At 37.4% G+C, this 21,724-nt stretch overlaps 1 protein-coding gene across 1 annotated transcript in view; it reads left to right on the top strand.

Annotated features, from left to right (window-relative positions):
- Positions 1 to 21,724, top strand: part of ANKRD31 (ankyrin repeat domain 31) — a 63,559-nt gene that overhangs the window by 3,911 nt on the left and 37,924 nt on the right. Inside the window, 11 exon segments of the mRNA XM_066182246.1 lie at positions 2,207 to 2,253; positions 2,850 to 2,944; positions 3,937 to 3,985; positions 7,364 to 7,413; positions 7,416 to 7,876; positions 7,878 to 7,913; positions 11,031 to 11,170; positions 11,591 to 11,718; positions 14,764 to 14,940; positions 17,838 to 17,980; positions 20,394 to 20,538. Of these exon segments, the coding sequence (XP_066038343.1) occupies positions 2,207 to 2,253; positions 2,850 to 2,944; positions 3,937 to 3,985; positions 7,364 to 7,413; positions 7,416 to 7,876; positions 7,878 to 7,913; positions 11,031 to 11,170; positions 11,591 to 11,718; positions 14,764 to 14,940; positions 17,838 to 17,980; positions 20,394 to 20,538 (1,471 nt within the window).

Below are 21,724 nucleotides of genomic sequence, written 5' to 3'. Positions count from 1 at the left end.
CCAAATAGTTTAGGCAATTCTTAGTATTTTTTGTTTTGGTGAGATCTGTATAGCAAGACACTGGCAGCTTGGTCATGCACAGCTTGAGGACATTATAAAATTCTAAATTTTTACTGAATACTGTAAGGAATGGTCTTGGCCTGTTGTCTTTGATACCCGTATGTGTACATAGCACCAGTGTGGCTGTTCAACCACTTCAGGAGCCAACATGGAATGTACTTTCATAGAAGCTTTCCTTCTAGTTTGTCCTGAGAAATTATCATATATGAATACACCATTTAGATGTGATGTGATATGAGGTTCCTGCAGAGTAGATGGCTGTGAATGTTTTTAGGAAAAGAAGCATCTGTTCCAGTTGTTCCAGAGTGTGTTAGATTTCTTTGTACTTCGGATGGATTTGGGGGGACTTAGGATATGTCGTCCTCTCTTTGATTCCATCATGTAAAATATTGTAATTAAGAATTTTCATCTGCCAGAGATGCAGTAGACATATATACAGATTTTTTAGGATCCAGGTTCTTTTCAGCCAGTCATTTTCATTATCTGTTAACATAGTATTCTATAACTTGTTCAGACAGGTGTAATGACTGTAAGCTTGTGCTTTCCCCTTTTTTATAAATATTTTTCTTGCACTATTTGGTGAAGTGCACCAGAAGTTTTTAGGTAACACCTAACAGCTTTTAAGCATTAGTCTCTTTTTGGAAAACATCCAGAGTCCCCTCATATAGTTGTCTGTATAAATAAGTTTCCAAGTGAGAAAAATTATTGAGATTTTGCAGGAATTCTTCACCAAAAATGAGGGCAGGATGAAAAGCTGTTCCCAGTACTTCAGTCAGTGGCCAAAAATACTGGTTTTGTAATGTATTTGGTTTGAGAAGATCTCTCAACCAGTGAGCAATATACTGATTTTTTGTGCTAACTTTTTAGAGGACAAAACAGCATCTTCTTCTGAATTATAATGGTAGTTTGCTGAGATTTTAAAGTGTCTCTCTGAGCAATGTTAGCTAGTTAGGGAGGTTTAGTAGTCGTTCTGTTATTCTCCTGACCTTGCTTGGTCTCTCGATAATGTTCTGTGTAAATATTCAGTCTGATTTACCTGAAGGGCTTATTTAAGCAAAATACATAACTTTCTGCAAACCGTCTCATTGCCGGGTTTTGGAATTACATCAGTCAATAGTTGTTGCACAAACTAAAGATTCTGTTCTGTTCCTTGGAAACCTTTTGGCAGTCCTTGCTACTGGGAAATTTCTACATCTTGCTCTTGAAGTAATTGTTAAGATGTTTGTTTTTACTGTGTGGCTAGTACCTTGTGGAAGCCAGAAAAGCTGTCACTTAGTGTCCACACCGAGGAGTTCTTTCTTAAAGTCTTCTAGTGCTGATAATATTGTCCAAATATTAGTGAATTGTTTAAAATTGCAGCCAGTGTGAGGATAGTCCAGTGGTAATACCCAGTCTTAGCTCATTGGTGAGAGAACCATTCTGCAGTTCACTTGACTATCTTAATCATTCCTGGTTTGCCTTAGACTTTGTATAAAGGTTCCTTTTTCCCTCCTGAGGGAGATCTCTGCATTATTGGCAAAAGCACAGAAAGCAGATCCAAGTTATAAGGGTTTGGGATTTGGCTCCTGCTGTGACATCAGTGCTCTCCTTATCCACCTGCCCTTTCCTGTGTTGGCTTGTGACAGCCCTGTCACTCAGAACTGGCTGATCTTGAATTGCAAGTCTTGAAGTTCCTTAAATATGATATTTATAGGGATACTGAGAGCAGTATAGTAAACATCACAGTCTTTGGAACAGCGCCGTGTCTTATTTAATGAAAAAAAGTTATCAAAATAAAATATTTAAACTGTGAGTTGAAATTAAAATACCTTGTTTTTTGGTCCTTTGATGTATGAAACTTCTTAAGTTTGAAGCAATCGTATCTTTTTTGCAACAGTTTGTTTTCCTAGTGGGTGAACGTTTTCTTCTATAGTCTTGATTTATTTTTAAACATTTTTGTCAAATAGTACAAGTAAAAAAAAGTAAACTAAAGTAAAAAAAAGTAGAATGCTTTTGTATCTTAGTCGTAATGTATGTAATAATTTGATCTATGAATTCCATTTCCAAGCTAAATTACAGAAGAAAGAAGATAAGCCTGCAGTAAAACTGAGAAAATGAACAATAAAGTTCTGTGTTTACTAACTTGTTAAGTTTTTTCTTCTTTCAGGTACTTCAAGAGGCATGCGCATCTGACCAGTCTCAGTCCCTACTGAAGTGAGTGTAATACATCACATAGGAATTCCAGTCAGGCATAATGTAATTAAATAATTGTGTTATACTTCATTTGTATGTTGTTTTATTCCCAATGTTCTTTTGAGAAAAATTTTCTTGTTTGCTTAGTGAAGGATCTGTATTTATGTTGGTAGTAGCTCAATGTCCAATATGGTTCAAGCTGTACTTGGACTTATTTTTATTGATGATACTACCTTAAATGGTTTAAAAGCATAACCAGCAAGAAAAGTGGAACTTGGGGAAAACCATTAGACAAATAAAAACTTGTAATAAATAATATTAGGCTTTTTGTTTGTGGAAACTATGGAAGGATTTCAGTAGAAGATAGGTTTATAACAGAAATATAGAAAGAAGTAACAAAGAATAGAACAGGCCTTTTTTTCACTTAGAGAACAAATGTGGAAACATTGCTAGCCCCATGTAGGAAATCTGGAAGTCCTTGTAAAGAAAAGTATATCTCTAAAATAACTGCAGCTGTTTCCACAGATAGTGGCCAACTCAAAGTACTGTAAAAATGTTCCTAAGATGAGCAGATTACAATTCTTTAAGATTTTTTTTATTGTATTATTTCATTCTAGGGGTTGGATAAACCACTCATCACCTACTGAAAATATTTCTAAGCCTGGTTTTTCATTAAATTCTGCTGCAGAAGAACAGCAAGATAATTCTGTAGGTATGTTGTCTTTGTACAAAACCAGGAGTTGCTCTAGCTGTGGCAAAATCATTTGAGAAAATCATTTTATAAAGCTGACGATGAGTATCCACATGGGTTTATATAGAATCTGACTATACGTGTTTCTTACAACAGTTGTTCAGTTTTTATAGTCAAGGACTTCAAGTTCTGTGTTTGTAAGCATTCTGTTAGGATTTTTTGAAGAACCCTCTTCTCCAGCCAGTGGTATATATCCAGTTTAAAATTATTTCATTGCTGTGGAATTTTCTGACAGAGGTTACAGACCGCATGGTGCTTAAAATGCCTTATAGACAGGTCATGGAGGGTTCCTACTTCTTTCTAACATATCCAAGAATCAGACGCATCTGTAAGAAAAGAGAAACTAAAATGCTACTGTTCCGCAGGTCTGTGTACCATGTGCTGTTACTTAAGTTGTACTTCCATTCCTCAGTGTTCCCAAAATGCAGGACTGCCCCGTCTGTTTTTCCGTCTTCCACTTGAGCTCATTTTTGGTAATTCAACAGAAAAACGTTCACCTTATTTTTGATTAGGAAATTTCCAGGGAGTCACATGGATGTTGAAACAGGGTGATGAGATCAGGGGGTTTGGGATCCTCACTATCCAGAGGCAGTAAGTTATTGGATTGTTTTAGCAGCAATGTCTAACTGCACTGTAATTAGAGAGGGCAGAGGCTAGGTCTCATCATGTGAAATGGGTGGCAATTCCATCTGCTGATAGTCTTTGGAAACACAGGACTCTAAACTACAGTGAGGAAATGTGACAAAATAGCTCTGGCATATTATTTGGTGACTAACAGAGCCTAACCAGAAATTTTATTGTCAGTTCCACTTAGGGAACTTGACTACAGTAATTTTTAAGGTTTGAAACTTAAGCCTTAAGTAGGAAATTATGCGATTTTTTTAACAGACAATAAAGAACTTTCAGAAGTGGAAAGTAAAACTAAAATATTTTTTTTATTCTCCTAAATTTAGATATTGAATTGAATGGATTTCAGAAGGATTCAGAAGAAAAGGTAAGCAAGCATATAGCTGTTGACACTGATGCTGAGCACATTGAAAACAACTTTAAAGCTAGGCTTTATTTTCTGTTTTTTCTGTAAGAACTGTAGTTTCTAAGCTTGCAATTCACAAGGGTAGGAGCATAGTAGTGAAAGTGAGGTGGGAAAGACATCATCATGAGATATAATCTATTAGTGGTGTTATTTAAGCTGAAGGAAGGAAGACACTTGTAGCTTAAAATGTTCCCCACCAATAAAAGCCATGAGACAGGCAGTGCATTTGGAAGGTCTCTGAGGAGGAAGAGCTTCTCTGTAACTGTCCTTTTGTTTGGGAGAGTCTTACTTGTGGCCAGAAATAACTAGTGGCAGAGTTTCTGCTGTGAAAGACTCTGCTTAACGCAGATATCATATCAATATGACTGTACCATCTAGTCCCATTGATTTGTACCTACAAATAAAAAGTTAGGATTCTACATAAATCAGTTTTATTTGGTTTTTTCCAAGAATCCTGACTGAGGTTTATTTCAGGGAAGAAGCAGTTCTTGGTAGAATTCACCAAAGGCAGATTTGAGACCAGTATTGATACAGAAATCGGCCGCATAGAAACTTTCTAACACACTTTTGAGTATTTGAGAGCAGGCATTCTTTACATTCCTTACAGCAGTGGTCACTTGGAGGATCCTTCCTCCAACTGAATGCCCTGAGCAGAACAGAGTGTTTATCATACACACCAGTCACACACTCATTAGCTATCCCCCCATACTTGATGTATATCTATTACTTTATTTTACATAGTTGCAACCCTTATCAGAAGTCCCTGTGTGGTTCTTTAGGGTCTTCTTTGGCTGTTTTCAATGTCCTGTGTCCTTTTTAGGTGCCTGTTCCTTGACTCCTGCTTTTGAGTAAGCACAGAATTACTGTTTTGCATAACTTCTGGTTTGTCAGCCTTGCAGAGCTGAGCTATCATCCTGCTTGCATTTTTCATGGCTTCTGTTTGCCTGAGTTATATTCTTTATCTATTTCTCCAAGGCTGTGCTGTTTTATTCTGTAGTCCTTATCAGAGAAAAATACTGTTCTGTTCTGCTGTCCTTATTGTTCATGTCTTCCAGCAAATATGAGTGATGACAGGGTCAAATATTCCATCTCAAGAACAAAGGGAAAAAAATGAAATCTCCTAGGATATTCTTTCCTGAAAAATATACAGCTATTAATATAAAAACATAGGTTTATTAAATGAAACATTCTCATTGTACAGGATTAGTCCCATAGAACAAACTCTAAATTCCTTGAAACAGAGATCGCCTGTTATTAAAAGTCTCTGGAGAACAGGCAGATTGAATGCATTGTGAGTATCTCCAGAGAAGATATTTTAAGAGCCTGGAGTGAGAAGGCTGGAAATAATCACTACAGTGGATTTTACTTTTTGGGTACTGGCTGTTGGCACTAGCAAGGTCTGAGTTCTGCAGAAGGATCTTTAGTGAGATGAGCCAATGGCCTTCACAGGCTTCCATGTACTGATTTGAAGCAAGGTCAGGACATACGCCTTGACAACCAGCAGTGAGTCAGTGAATATCTTAGTTTTGTGTATCCCTGAAAATACAAAATAAATCTATAAATTATCTGTGCACAGAATTCTGATGCCTCACAATTAGTCTTGCTTAGTTTTCTTGGTTTTGATGATGTAGCAGCACTGATTTCTGTTGTGGTTATTCTGTCAGTCATGGGGCCAGTACCATTCAATGTCCTCATTAGTGGCCTGGGAAATGGAACACACTGCACCCTCAGCAAGTTCAGAGGTGGTGCTGATATGGAATGACTGATAGACTGGATAGTTGCGTTGTCATTTGTAGGGACCTGAACAGATGGGAAAACTGGGAGGAGAGGAATCTCATGAAATTCACATGGAAATGCGAAGCTCTGTGTCTGGTGAGAAATAACCTCGGGCACCTGTCCAGCTGGGGAATAGCTGACAGGAAAATAGCTCTGCCAGAGAAGGACTTTGGAATCCTGGTGGACCCTCTGCTCTGCTCTTATGAGACCCCTCCTGGACTACTGTGTCTGGAGTTTTGTGAACATGTCACATTTAAGGGTTGGATTTCAGTTGACTTTGGGATTTTTAGGATCTTGCAAAATTTCACCCACTCTTCAACAAATGCACTGAGCCTTTTTCTTGGGAAATTTGTAATACATCTAACATGCTGTTTATATTGGAGTTCTTCAAGCAGAGAAAGTTATGCCAGTTAAGGTTTCTTTCTCCCCAGTTGTTTAAAGTCTACGTGAATTAGAGAAGAGTGTAAAAATGAAGTGTAATTCAATAAAGCAAAGTAAAAAGTAATCAGTACTTTAAAACAATTTGATGCACGTGTTAAAGATAGGAAACATCTGGCAGAGGAATAGTTTTCCAAGAAAAAATCAGGGATTTATACTAGCTTGCAAACTGAACATGAGTGTATGCTGTCATATTTCTGCCCTTTCTACTTTATTGTGTGTGAGCTTTATCTACATCATGTCACCAGTGGTTAAAAGTTTGTTGCATTGCCTAGTATTGCCACTTGCTGGCAGCAAGACACCAAAAATTCACTGAGAGATTTTCTTAGATCCAGTATTACTAGTACAAGTGCCGTTATATACAAATGTTATATAGAAAAAAACATGGTTTTGGTCTCTGGAGGCATCTTTTTTTTTTTTTTCCTGCAGAGCATTTAAAACAGGGATAGGGAAAAAAAATAGGAAAGAAATTTCTTCGTGTAAGAATGGATGCTTGTGTTGAATGTAGCTCAAAGGGATTAGAAAAACAGCAGTATTACTTCTCCAAGAACAATTATGATTTTGTGTTCTATACTCAGTGTGGAAACTGCACCATGCAAACTTCTTAAAATCCTAAGATTTTGAACTGAAGTTTGTGAGACACAAATCCTCCATACCTGTATTGGATCCACATAAACACATATTCAAAACGTCTATATTGTGTTTTACTATGTATTTTAAGTTATTGTGAATATTTTTACTGTCACTATTTCTGTGTGACAGAAATGTTAATGTCTTTCTTTTAAAGCCTTATAACACTCTCACGTTATTTGCCATTGCCATTGACAATGATATATCTTTGACTAAACCAGATTTAGTCTCTTTTGCCCTGGACTTTCACTGCTATAGAAGTTTACAGCTAAAGTTGAAACTTCTTTTGAAACTGAGAGCTCAGTCTAACTCTTGTTAATATATTGTATGAAGAAAGGCTTTGAGTCTTGTGGATTTGGCAAAAATTGATAATAAAATTTACACACATATTTAGACAGAGAGTTGACTAAAGAGAATTTTAGTTAAATGCTTTTTAGAAAGAGTTGCTCCATTCTTTTTTCTAAAGTTTTTAAGTTTAATTTTTATATATCACGAAAATAAAGTAATCAAGATCATTTTCCAGAAATAAGCCTCTGTCTACATGACCCTGTGGAAGACAAATAACAGTTTGAAAGGAACAGACACAAGAAGATAGATTTCCACACGTTTTAGATAATTGCTGCAGAACCTGCATGTCCATTATTGACACAGATAACACAGTAATAGAGCATTCACTTAATAATGATACAGATCTCTCACTGTGATGCCTAGGGAAGATTTTCACGGATGTATTCACTGAACAGAATATAGAGACTAGTGAAGTTGACATCAGTGATTTGTTGAGATACCCTAGTGATTCTGAGAGTCTTAAAGTTAAAAACCCATTGCCTGATAAGTTAGAGTGTCAGGGTCATGACTGTTCCATCGATCCATCAGCAGCTGAGAGCAGTGATGCCCTGCCAGTAGAGCTTGTGACAACTCTGAATGCCTTGTCAGGATCAATGGTACAAGCTGCCACTCCTGTAGTGCCAAATAAGAGACAGCTTAACGCCAAGGAAGAGCAGCTAAATTCAGAAACCAAGTGTTCTGCAGGTAGATAATGACTGTATGCTAGTATAACCAATGTTTAATTAATATTCGAAATTCTATGTTTATCATAAAATATTATATAAAGTAGCCAAATTACTTGAAGATGGAAATCTTTTGGTTGTTTTGTAAGTCTGATGCTGTGTTTCCTGCTTGGATGTATCCATGTTATGAAAATAGCTAAGCTTGCTGGGGTGGGAAATCCTAGTGAAGTTAATTTATTGACTGATGTGGAAACCTAGAATCAGCATGGAATTTTCCAAAACTCTAGACCCCTTGTACATCTTCTGTGTCTCATGTTCTCTCCAGAACACTATCCTGTTATTTCATTGTAGCATACTGGCATACACCAGCCAATTACATCTCCAGGTTCCTACTGCATCCTGTTCTGTTTTTGATACAGGCAATAGTGTGCTGTTTTCTTTTGTCATAGTTCTCACTGCTGTAAATGCAAAAGTCTTTGCAAGCATCAAAAAATAGATAATAACTATGTCTTTCCTATATACTAGGAAGGTTATTCAGTGGTGATTTTTTACACACGTGTTTAGAAGTGTATTTATTGTGCTTAGTTCTGCCTGTGCAAGACATACTGAAAAAACTGAAGCATGTGCTTGATGTTCCTGTCCTCCCCTGAAGAAACCAGTATGTATGGGTACAGCATGTGATCCTTCTTGTTGCCTCTTGTGCTGTGAAGGTGTTCTGTAATACAGCATTTCTATTCAGTGACACCAATGCAAAATTATAGAGAGGAGCATGAAAGGAAAGCCATCGTTTCTTCCTGTTTAGATTATGATAAGGGAAAGAGAAGGACAGGTGGGAGATGTGCATTTATGCTGCAGAGTACATTAAGCATCTCTTGTAAACTTGCAACCTTATTCTCTGCTCTGTGTTGTGTTTGAATAATCTGGAGCTGCAAATTGGTGATTAGTCATGTAAAGCTGGCTATTTAAGGTAGTTTTACAACCCACAGTGGCATAAAGAATCCAAAAACTGCAAGTAAATTCTATCTTTTCCTAGTAGTATTAACTGAATAGATCAGCATGTAATTAAATGTGCCACAAGGATAACTAATTTCAAGGTGCTGAAAGGTCCGTAGGCCAATTGTCTCAGAATCATAGCACTTTAGAAAGCTCTTTCAGTGAAGTATTGATTTCTGAAATTTGTAGCCCAGCTGTGTGAAGATTAATGTATAGATTTACTCAAAATTGCAGTTAAAATTGAGAAGCAGAGTCTTGCGGAAATTGAGATCTCTAACCTCTTGTCAAACAACAATCAACTTTATCTTTTCTTTGTGCCTTTATCTGATGTTCTTAAAGGTAGAAGGAAGCAAATTGCTAAGAAAAAAAAACCCAGTTAATTTGTTAGTAGCTGTTGAATTGTAAACAGTATGTTGTTCACCTTGGTCTTTCTCACCTTTCTTTCTTTAGAGTATTTTTGTGGTGAAACAAGTATCCAAGAGAGGAGGGTCTGTACTGACTTGTAGATGCCATCAGGATGCTGGATATCCCATATACTTTAGTAGATGGTCTTTTATAAAGCAAGTGTGGGTTTTTTTTCTTTGAAATGCTTTCTTCTCCTTCACTAACCCTGCTCCCATTGCAGATGTGGATCCATGGAAATTACTACTATGATAGTTTTCTAAGCTAATATTTGATTTTCCCTAGCTGCCATACAATCTTTAAGGTAGGAAAGGACCTTTGAGATCATGAAGTCAAATTGTCCAACCATGAACCACTGTGTTTACCACTAAGCCATGTCCCCAGGTGCCACATCCACATGTCTTTTGAACATTTCCCGGGATGATGATTCCACCACTTTCCTAGTCAGCTTGTTCCAGTGCCTGGCCACACTTCCAGTGAAAAAAGATTTCCTCACACCCAATCTAAGCCTTCTCTGGCACAACTAGAGGCCACTTGCCCTTGTCCTATTGCTTTTTACCTGAAAGAGGAGACCAGCCCCCACCTCACTACAAACTCTTTTCAGGTAGCTGTAGAGACCAGTAAGGGCACTGCTGAGACTCCTTTTCCTCAGGCTAAACAACCCCAGATCCCATGTTAACGTGAATTGTCTCTTGACCCAGAGGGATCACTTCTAAGAGGGCTGTTCCCCTCTTTAGTAACCTCTCTGCTAAATATGCCAATTAAAAAAATTAATCAGTGTATTCTCCGTATCTGTTTGTACTGCAAGAAAGGGCCAACCAGTTCTCCCACATCATTGTGAAAGCATTTCTATGCGTGTGTGCTGAGGGTGTGTCCTAAAAGCTTTCAGCATCACTCAAGTATGTAATAAGCTAATGAGTACCCAGATTTCAGGAGCTTGAGTGATACATAGCAGTGTGTCACAGTGAATAAACTCAAGCAACTCAAATTAACTTCTATGTGGTGACCTGTCTTTAGGGTGGGATTAGAGTTAAGTCTCTGGTATACATGATTCATTTAGGTTCCTCTTCGCACAATTTAGGATGAGGTGAATCTCTCTCAGAGTAGCTCTTCCTCTTTACAAGTGGTAGGCTAATGAGGATGCCTAGTGTCATCGACATGGCTGGCTTTTAGAAGGTTGAAGGTAAGTGATGTGAATCTCAGCTGTAGTGGCTGTAGCTCAGGGATGGTATATCTTTAGAAATAACTGCTCAGCTGGGAGTTACTGAACTTCAGGTTAAACATGGATCTCACCTTTTGTAAATTTTTAGGCTTCTGCGACAATGAGATTAGATGGGCTATCTTAAGGCATCTCAAGCATCATATTGCTTTTTAGGACAGGAGCTCATATCCACAGGAAACTGAAAAGAATCTGTTGTCATTTCAAACGTCCAATCAAATAACTTTCAGATCAAATAACTTCCATTTGCTGTCATCCAGTAAAGATTTATATTTTAAGTTGTGACTCTGAGTAGCCTAATTCTCGTAGCTAGTTCTGCCAGGAACACATTGCATGGCATACTACTCCTGTCACAGGATTTCCTCTCCTGTGGCAGCCTCTGTTATTCATACCTGTAGAATTCCAGTTATTCACTTAAGCAATCCCTCAATTCTTTGTGGGCATACAATTTTTAAAAAAAGTGTTCTTGGACCTCTTTTATATACACCCTTTGTTTTAACTTTGTGCTTAGCAGTTGCTTCTAATATTTCTTTTTTTTTGTCACAGCCTGTGGGTGGTGAGCAGAGAGAGGAAGAAGAAATTTCAAATTACTTGGATGCCACCTCTAGTGAAAAACAAACTGGTGAGGGACCTTCATATTCAGTTGAGCCTGCAGCCTGTGCAGAAACAGCCCCAACAACATCAAGGTAAGCGAGACCTCCTCGGAGGAAAGTACAGGGATTGTTTCCTCTCATCACCAAATACTAGAAGCAAAGCAGGGAATAATGGCTCTCAGTGGCAGTAAAACAAGAAACAAACCTAAGCATTATGAGAAATTTCTGCATAATAATTTGTATATTATGTTTTTATGTGTTAATGTAATAGATGCAATGCATGTGGAGTACTCATTTGTCATGTGAACAACTTTAAATGATCGAAGAGAAAGATTTTACCTTTTATTTAAGGATCTTGTTTCTCTCCTGATTTACTCCTTATTTAGTAAATAAAGTTAGCCTGCTATTACAGAGTTCCTTTTGAAGTCAAATTTATTCATATTCTTAGCTCTACTGTAAACATTGATTTATACAGAGAATATTTTTGTTGATTCTAAGTAAATCTCTTGTCAGTAAAATTCAGAAATCTATTTCTGAAGACGAGCAGGATCTAGAAACCATCCTGTGGCAAGAAATAATTCTGAATGAGTATGCACAAGCTAATCAGAGGAGACGGAGCAAGAGAATTGACAACAAACGGAGTAAGATACTCTGTGTTCTTATCATACAGATTGTTATTTGAACAACTATATGGAACCAAGTATAATTAATAATTTTTCCAATATATTGTGTCATGGTTTTCTTTTAAAAATATGGAATAAGCATTAATTTTAATAATAAAAGTTATTGATAATTTCTCTTCTTCTGAAAACCCTTATATTAGCAACCAAACAGTTAACTGGTTTGCATTAACTCCTTGAGAATTATGAGATGTTTTTCAGGATGCAAGTTTTATTGCAGTGTTTCAGATGAAAAAATTATGGTATGTTCTGAAAAGGAGAAGAGAATTGTTTTTTTGCAGAGTGAAAAGGTAGATCCTGAGCTACATTTATTTATCCTTCTGCCATTTAATGTTCTGTGTGCAAAATCATTGTCAGGGCAGTGCCATCCTCAAGAATTGACAGTTTATTCTATTTTGAATGCCTGCTGTTGTTACCTTGTCTACAGAATTACAGGGCCTTTACTACCACAGAGCACTCTTTTGAAGTATTTCTATTTGCAATACGCTTTGTTAGAGAGAATGATTGCTATTTTTATCCTTTGAAGGTACATGCAGAGAAATTCTTTACCTTGCAGAGGAATTTTGGGGGAGGATAAAGAATTTCCTCACTTAAGTGTTCATTCCAGCACCTTTAAGATTAGGTCTTATCTGTTGGGGTTTTTTTGTTCCGCTCAGACCACTCAGATAGCATATTTCTATTTACCTACAATCACTTAAACTTCTTCATCTTACTAAGTTTGTAAGTATTTGAATTGCAACAGCTACAGTATAGATCTTTAAAAAAATGAAGAAGTCCACCTCCAGTTAACAGGATTTAATTTTCTTTTGCAGAAGTTTAATTATTCTCAGTGGAAGCACCATTTTGATGAGATTTAAAGTTGAATCCCTAACTGCTCATCTATTTCAAATGGACTTGCTAGTTCCCTCAATAAACAAGTTACTGATTCTTTAGCATGGTTTCTACAGAAAGAGTTGGGCTGCCTAGAGAGGTAGAATGGTGAACCAATCTGGCAAGCTTACCTCCCTTTCACATCAGACCTGTCAAGAGCCCATGAGTCATCTTAGTTTGGTAATTCACTCTAAAAACCACCCCATGATAACTTTTGGTTTGGGTCTGCATGGGTCACTTGTTTTGCATGAGGTCAGGTGCACGGAAAGCTCTAGGGGGGGCAACTGGAAGTAATGGGAAATAGATCCCTTCAAGGAAGATTTTAATGAGGTAAAGTGTGACATAAAACTGCACATGATTCTGTTTATATCTGTGCAGTTTAATCCCTCCTGAACTGCTTGGCTGGTTTAGACCAGCCTTGACTGGTGACTGCATGTTTTAAATGACTGACATCTCACAAGGCCGGACAGCAGAGAGAGATTCTGCTCAGCTGAGGGGAGCCCCTATCTGTTAGATTATAAAAGTCTTCTCAGAGTCAAGAATTTAAGGATGTTTGGAATTAGTCCAGGCTCACACTGCATCACTATGCCCAAAACATCAGGCTGTGTGAGTTACAGCTCTGGAAGAACTATAGATTTTAAGGTCTGTTTCTGGTGAGGCCAAATTGATTTTTGCCTTTTTTGCTTTTATATATTCTCTATATTCTTTACACATATATTTGCAGCTCTGTAGCCCATTATTGCATTCCTTGTTAGCCCCACTACTTTTCCCTACCCTGATAGGCAGAAAGACAAAACACATTCCAGAGGCTCCAAGCTGGGGGTCCAAGGCCCCATCCTATCTTGCGTCTTCCTGGGAGTCAAGGTTGAGTGCAGCTCTTTGAGACACATTTTCATAAACAAAGTTTTGTTCCTATCTGAAGCAGGAGCATTCAGAAAAGGGTTGAACCAGGGGGGAATTACCTCAGCGCTTATGTCTCTAATTGGGGATTTTTGTCAGTTTTGTTAATTTCATAAACTTACAAAACTCTATTCACTCTTTTCAGGGATGGGCATTCTCCATATCTGCCCTCTGAGGCCTCCAATAAAGACCAGGCTTCATATTATGTCCTATACTAATATTGCCTTGAAAGTGTGTTGTTTGATTTCTAGGTTCTTTAAGACATCACTGACTGACTGGCACCTGGGTGTAATTTTAAGACCTGTGAGGACCTGCTACAGCTTGTGGAGAGGAGCAATGTATATAGCCTGCTGTCCTAAGAGTTTTCATTAGTGGATGAATTAATGGCCTAGGCCTGCACTATGTTTATCTTCAAGTGATTCTCCTGTTCTTTCTTTCTTCCCTTCTTTCTTCCCTCCTTGTTTTTTGTCAGAGGCAGTATCCAGGATGCTCTTCCTCACCGTTTTAAGGGGTTGGAATAGCAGTGCTGGTGAAGTACAGAACAGTTCATCTGTGTACTGGAAATAATACAGGCTAAACTGAAAACTGTGATGACTGCATAATGGGAGATGGTGTTTGTTTTGTAAAATATTAAACTAAACATTAGAAACAATCTCTTTCAAATTTTACTTTTTGCATTTAGACCTCATATTCACGTTGCAGAAATGACTGAGCTGGTTGTGAAGTAATGAGAAAAGATAACCCGAGGGATCTAAGCTCAATCACTATGCTGTTGTAAATACTTGCTCACAAAGCAGAGGTTTTAAAACATAGATGAGTAAAAAAGAATGGTGGATAAATTTGACTTTTAAGAAAATTAAATTATTGAATAATTGACTAGTTAGTGAAATTGTTACCTTATAATAATTTGAATGCAGAATAGTGGTTTTACTATCCATTGGGAAGCAATACACCTAGCAAAAATGTCATTAGGAAAGAAGTCTGAAGCTAAAACACTTCTACTTTGTCATATTTCTGTGTGTTGAATTTCAGCTGGAGTTTTGTTATGAAATGCACTATGACATCTTTTATTAAGTGGCATTAATTTTCAATTTGTGATGTGTTTTTTTAAAATTTTCATTTCTACTAGGTTGAATGAACATTTGTTTCTTCAGGAAGCTTACTTACTAACTTTGGTGAAGCCAAGATAAGAGAGAAAAGATGCTTCTGCAACAGATCTTATACATTATTTTTCAGGACGAGAAGCCTTTGGTAAATCTGTAAATCCAACTCGCCCCCTTACACTTTCAACAATCCACAGGAGGAATGTGTATGGTGAGACCTTACTGCACAGAGCTGTTACTCACCAAGACATAAACCTTGTACGTAGGATAATAAAAGTCGGTGGAAATGTAAACGCTCAGGATTATGCTGGTAAGTTGCAATTGTACTAAAATACTATTTTCAATACAAGTACCTGCCTATAACTTATGAAAAGCATATATTATGAGTTTGTGCAGTGGACAAGACTGTAAGTTTGTGACTGGTCAATTGATTATTAGATTTTTATTGGTTTAACTTACTACTTGTTCATGGGAAAATATGTAGATCTATTTATAAAAGTATTCCAGAAAAGAAAATTTTGAGGGAGAAATTAAGCACTTGAAAAAGTTACAAAGTGATGCAATTAGGTTTATGTGCCTTAGTTCAATGATTCCATGCATGCTTATCACAAAGCAGTCCCTAATTAAATAATCTTAAGTCTTAAAGTTGTGGGCTATTTTTTGTCCCTAACAGTGACCAACTTGAGACATCACGATACAGATTTTCCAGTTAAATTTTTCAGGAACTTTGATTTCATCCTTTACATCTTGAGAGAAGCTGAGCACTATTCTAAATATTTAAACTTGTGATTACTTGGCATTTTTCATTTTTTCTTTGTCTTGGATAGGGAAAAAATCTTGACAAAGAACAGCCCTCTGATAATGTTTTGATTCAAGCAATTTGCCTTATCCAATTTCGTGGGTGTTACTCTGTGTCAAGGACATCACTACACCGTAATTATTACTTGGCTGTTTCAAATACAAGACTGTTCCTAATCTGCACTTCCCTGTCTCATCCATTAGTCTCTGAAAAATTTCTGTTACAAAAGAAGAAAATTGTTTCAGACATCTGGCTCTTCTGCTAGAAAACTTAATTCTTACAGTCTTTCCATATTGTGCTAGGAGCTAGGATTTCCCAGCTGTCCTGTGGTAAAGAAAAAAGCCCACATTCTGCAGTTATAGGCTACTGCATAAAGCAGGTATATAATGGACCAGATTTAATGTTGAAATTCTCTGTCTTCTGGAATATATTGAGACACAGATTGGGTCAGCAGCAAATCTGAGACTTCCACAGCACAGGCATTTGAGCTAACAGCATGACTTGTAATGTGTACTAATGTGTGCTGGAGGCAGATGAGGAAGTATTTTGTTGGTGGGGTTCAAAGCCCCTTGCTGACAACTGAGAAGTGCTGACAGTGTGGGTTCAGCTGCAGCCACAATAGTCAAGTGTACTAAAGTGCCGTGGTTCTAGATTTTGGGGTCACAGGTGGTTCCTTTTTCTGCCTTTGCATATTTTGCTAGGCCACCATTTTTTCATCCCCCGGACTCTGGCTGCTGGTTTTTTGGTGCAAAAGAAGCAGAGCTGCACAAAAGACCTTTTAGTTGTACTCCTTGAAGAGAGGAGAGGCTGACCTGGCCCTGCTTCTTTTATTTTCAATGAGGCAGGTGTAATCAGAAAGAAGTTGACTTAACAGTCTTGTTTCATTTTGACACGCACATTCATCTTGATCTCTTTGGGTCATTGTCCTGAATATTATGTTTTCCTTCTGCATCTGTCTGTCCTCCTCCTTTAAAGCTTCCTCACAGTGATTATCCATATCTTGGCCTGGTATTTTTTCCTTATTCCTATGCTATAGTACTCTGCGTCAGTACCTTACTGAGTTTTTGGGTTCTTCTGTTGTTTGTTTTGTTTTAGGGTTTTTTTCTCCTTTTTTTTTTAAAAAAAAAATTTCCTGGACATCAGCAAGTAGGATATGGCCAGCATATTAGAGATACAGTCGTGTGCTCTAAGTTTGAGTCTTGACTCACAGTATGCCAAGGGATCTGAGAACCAGTTGAATTAAAACTTGTGTTTCTCCTTTATTTGGAGTGTGCACAGTGTCCTTGCAGACTCAAGTTGCTAATCTCTAGTGATTATTAATTGAATATGTTGCAGGTGCTGTTTTTCCAGGTCTTTTTATTAGATCAGATAGAGAATACTTTTTACTAAGGGAGAAACTAGTACATTCCCCTGTATGCAAATTTTTATTATCTCCTTAACCAGATTTCATAACAAACCTGGTTACTAGGCATGCACAATATTCAGGGTTGGGTCGTGTGTAAAAGAGCCTCAGGAGCTTCTCTCTCCAGTGAAATTAAGATGATTTTGCTTAATGGGACTGAAACAATCTCATTAAGCCTTATTAATTCCCGTATTTAGTATTTGAATTAGGCCCTGATAACCTTCTGATAATGGAAAATTGTTGAAGAGTAAGACTGCCCATCAAAGTGATCTTCTGGAGGGCATGTTTGTTGCAGAGCTGTAAGTTAGCATGTGGAAAATCCTCTGTGTTTTTCCCTTATGTCTCTCACCCTGCGTGTTTAAGGACCTAATGCATGGTTATGCTAAACCCAGTTCAAAGACTTACATTCCATATTTTTTCCTAAACAGTTCCCTCAATGAGTAGAATTCATGTGATATCTTGGGTTTTTTCCATATGCCTGGGTGTGAATATGGAATTTCACTAGGGATTTTTCATTTATTTGAACACTCAAACCATTCTTGGGGTTACAAATGTTTTTATTTGGTAGTCAATAATTTATGTCTTTATTTTTGTCACTTTTTTCTCACTTGCCTTCTTCACCATAGCCATGAAAATACAAAAATGCAGTGAAAAATTATCTTGTCCTTAAAATAGCCTATATGTTTTACTCCAGGAGAAATTACTAAAATATGGGATGAATCATTTTTATTCCCTCCTTTCATAACGGAACTATCAAATCTAAAACTAATGTTGTTACGGCAGCATCTACTTCCTCAGGAGGTGCAAATTTTGTCAAAAGCATGAGATCTCCCAACCCTTGTGACATTATCATAAACATTTCTTCATACGTCTTACTGGAATGCATCAGTTTTTACGATTTCAATATATTCTGTGAAGTCTTCATCAGAGTGACAATCTAAAACTGACATAAATTTCTAGAAATTTTTTCACCCAAATGTGAAATACATGTTTTTCTTTTTTGTAGGCTTGACTGCACTACATATAGCAAGTGTGGAAGGCTTTTATGAGATAGCAAATCTGCTTTTGAAAGCAGGAGCTGATGTTAATGCTACACAAAAGGAGCAAATAACACCCTTGCAAGATGCAGTTCAAGGCGGCCATTACAAGGTATATTTCGAATTGAACACAAAGTATGATCTGGGAATAGAAATTATTGTTATTGAGTCCAGAAGGTCGCATGAAGTTTTTGTATGGGACTGGTATTTCTAGATCACAGATAAATTCAGGAGCTTGCAAGTCTTCTCTGCCTGTTTTCTATTCAAACCACTCCATACTTAACAAGATCTGTCCAAAATGAGAAATTTTTTCTAACTGTTTCAGACAATGGCTGTACTACTGAGGAGTAGATTGCTACAATTTAATACTATTTCATTCACTAATTTTGTAATCACCCTGCAGAGTGACTTCTGACTTGAGCAGTTTTCTGGACTATTAATGACATTTTTTTATGATTTAGGAGTCATGGATATCTGGCGTGTTGTCACAGTCATGCCCACCCATGTATTTAACACAGAACATGGAGGAATATGAAGAAATAGTCTTGTATTTTGTAGGGTCTTAAACTGAACGTTAACTGAATAGTCAGTTTGAATTAATGGTAAAATTTCTTGCCAAGTGTAGTGGTTTCGTAAGCCTGTGTCTGAATTATAGATCCTCTTTCAGTCTGATAGTGGTCACCTACACCTGCCTATACATGTTCCTAGGGTTACCCAAATTTATGTAGGAGTTCTGCGTGTCCCTTTTATCTGCTGACAGTTTTTCTCTATAGATTTCGTACATGCTGCCTAATTCTTACGGATTTCCAAGATTTTAAAGGATTTTTTGTGGAATTTAAATTTGGAATTTAAAAAGTTTTGTTCCTAAATATTTTGTCTTTTTCACAACTGAGATGAGACTTTGTTTCCCCTGGAAAAGTCTCTCTGGAGCAAAGAGGAAAGGTAGACTTCTGGTTAATATTTTTTTGGGGACTGGAGAGCCCTCAAAAACAATTGCAGCTTGTGCATCACAGACCTATTGCAGGTTCATGAAAGATTTCTGAGTTTTGTGACTCTACCTGAGACACCCATGTCCATGGTTGTGGATGAAGGACTCTGCATCTCTGCAAGTAATATTTAGAGGCCAGCAACTTGTGATATTGGAAGAACACTGATCTCATCTGTCATTTGAGGCACATCAAGATCATTCAGCACAGAGCTGAGTTAAAGTTATGCAAACTGGATATCCAGAAAGATTGGTACTACATGGTGGTGCTGTATTTACTCATTGCTCTGTTTACTCAATAGCAGTGAAACTGTCTTACTGTAGTGGTCTGTCAGATTCAATTTTGTTGTTTTTTGACGAGCAAAAAAATAGTGATAGTGATTCAGTAACATGACTTTCAGTAATGTGGTGTTTGGAACTGTGTTTTTCAAAGCTACCTTCTCTGTGTGAAGTTATTACTGTAGATTGGAAACACAGCTTTTGACTACTTTATCATTTTATGTACTTGCAGTATGCAAAATCAAGTTATTTCAGAAAAAAATGGTAAATATAGGAAAGATTTTCTAGTAATCTGGTTAAAGGGGAGAGCATACACTTTGTGGCGATGCTCTCAATGATCCTGTTGTGGAAGAAGTGTTCTCAGTGTTACTGGTTGACAAAATCTAAAGACTTGGGACAACTTATGAAACCCAAAAGGGCTCTTGCCACCAACTGAACCCTTTTTATTTTATTCTGTTGTTAGGAGAATGTGTGAATTAGGAAAAATTCATTAACAACTTTCTCATTAGCAATCTGGTTATAAGTAATGAGGGGCTTGAACACGCAGGTGAAGGATATGAGTCGAGTTCAGCCTGAAATGATAACAGATGCTGAAGAAAGAAATGCAGAGGTACAAGTAAAATCACACTAATGCTGGAATAAGATTGCAGAGTTACCCACAGAAATTAAATAATCAGGTTGTAAATTTCCCGTGTCTTAAAAAAGTGTTTTGCAAAGGTTGATGGAATGTTTTGCTCAAGTGGTAATTTCTTGAGTAACAACTGATTCAGGTTTTATATTTGTACAAAAGTCATAATGTGGATAACAAGACCATCTGAATGTGTTTAATGTGAGCAGATTTATGTTGTACATCAGAAATATCTGTCTAAACTTCCTTTGCAGTCACAGGAGTCACAATAGGCACATATAGAGCACAATTTATTTTCTCCTAAAGTAGATATCCTAGACAGATAAGCTGAATCAAATCCTAAAATCACCTGTTATTTTATGCCAATTAAGAGCTATGGGAGGATGAATCCTGCCCTGTATTTTGAGAGACCTTGTTTTAATGTCATCAGGTTAGTAACTGGAACAATTTGTAAAAATAATATGGCTATAGGATAATGATCCATCTAGGGGAATGCTTAGTGTGTAAGAGCTAGAATAAAGAGGAATTTGGTTTTAGTTGCTCGTATTGTCAGGTGCAAGAGAGAGAAGCCTGTATAAGGATTCTGAAAAATACTGTCAGAAAAGAAATTACCTGAAAAACTTACTTTTCTAGATGGTGCACTTACTACTTTGGTATGGAGCTGATCCCTTATTTAAAAATCAGATGGGAAGGTGTGCATTAGAAGAAGCTTCTGACCCATCTATAGTGAAACTTCTTAAAAGTTGTGTAAAAAATTCCAGAAGACACTCAGTAACAGGTAGGAAGAATTAGTCTGACATAGCATTACAGCTAAATGGAGAAATTTAGGACATCTGTTGAATTATATTTCTTTAATTTAAACTGCTAGTACCTCTGTGGCCTTCACTGTCTGATGCCTTGAGTTACCAGTGAGCACTCTTTACCCTCCACGGTTGCTGTACATTGACAAAGTGTAGAAGATAATGATGTCCGTCTGTTTCTTGGGCTGGAGTTACCTTTAAATTTAAAATTAAGATGTGAAACACATCAGTTGTCTATCTAAATGGAAGATGCAGCATTACTTGACTTGCTGATGGGTGAAGTGTGGTTTAGAGGTAGAGATAAAATTTGATTTTAAACTGGCGTAAAGTCTGAATTTTGAAGGCTCCATAAGATAAAAAATGGGGTACTAGGATTAGATCTAGATTTTAGGGGTTGCCAAGCCTTAATTGCTGCTAGGGCTGAGTACAGGAAAATATTACTTTAGGTAACTGCTAGTGAGTTTGTAAGGAGAAGGTTGGATTAGAGCTAATGATTGGCTAAGGAGAGAGAGGGTCTGGTACAGTCTTGGGAGATAAGTTGTGAAGAAAGTTGGGAGGAGACTGTTTATCAGCAGCAAGTACAAGGTAAGCCTTGAGTAGAGCTAGGATTAAGACCTGGGATTAAGATTGGCCCATGGATACCCATGGGCCAGTTTCAACTGTAGTCTTTTTAAGTCAGAAGTTCTAATCCCTCAGACTATTATCCATTTCTGCTTTTCCACATGGGTGGCAATAAAGCTGTAACATGTAGTCCAGGGATAATCAAAAGAGGCTTCAGGGCCTCAGGATATCTGGCAAGGGAATCTGGTACACAGGTAATTTTTTCCTCTCTTCTTCCAGTTGTGGGCAGGGACATTGGAAGAAACAGACAAACCTGTCTATTAATGTATGACTTTGTAGCTAATGTCACTGCCACAATTTTGGGATTTTCAGTTAAGGGATAGTCTGGATGTCCCCAGGCCTTCTGGTGTCAGATGGCATTCACCTTTCTCAGAGAAAGAAGAGGGTCTTGGCTCATAAGTTAGCAGGGCTCATTGACAGAGCTCAAAATTAGGCTTGAAGGGAGACTGAGATAATATCAGACTTGCCCATGAGAAGCTGTCAGGTGACATGAAGGTTTGATAGATGAGGTGCTAGTGAGGGCTTTCAGCCTGCTGCTCTGAG

Source organism: Chamaea fasciata, unplaced genomic scaffold (genome assembly GCF_029207755.1).
Source record: "Chamaea fasciata isolate MVZ Bird 193981 ecotype frontalis unplaced genomic scaffold, bChaFas1.0.hap1 SCAF_4, whole genome shotgun sequence".
In the NCBI taxonomy this organism is placed as follows: Eukaryota; Metazoa; Chordata; class Aves; order Passeriformes; family Sylviidae; genus Chamaea; species Chamaea fasciata.
This window is presented reverse-complemented; position numbering and strand designations above follow the sequence as displayed.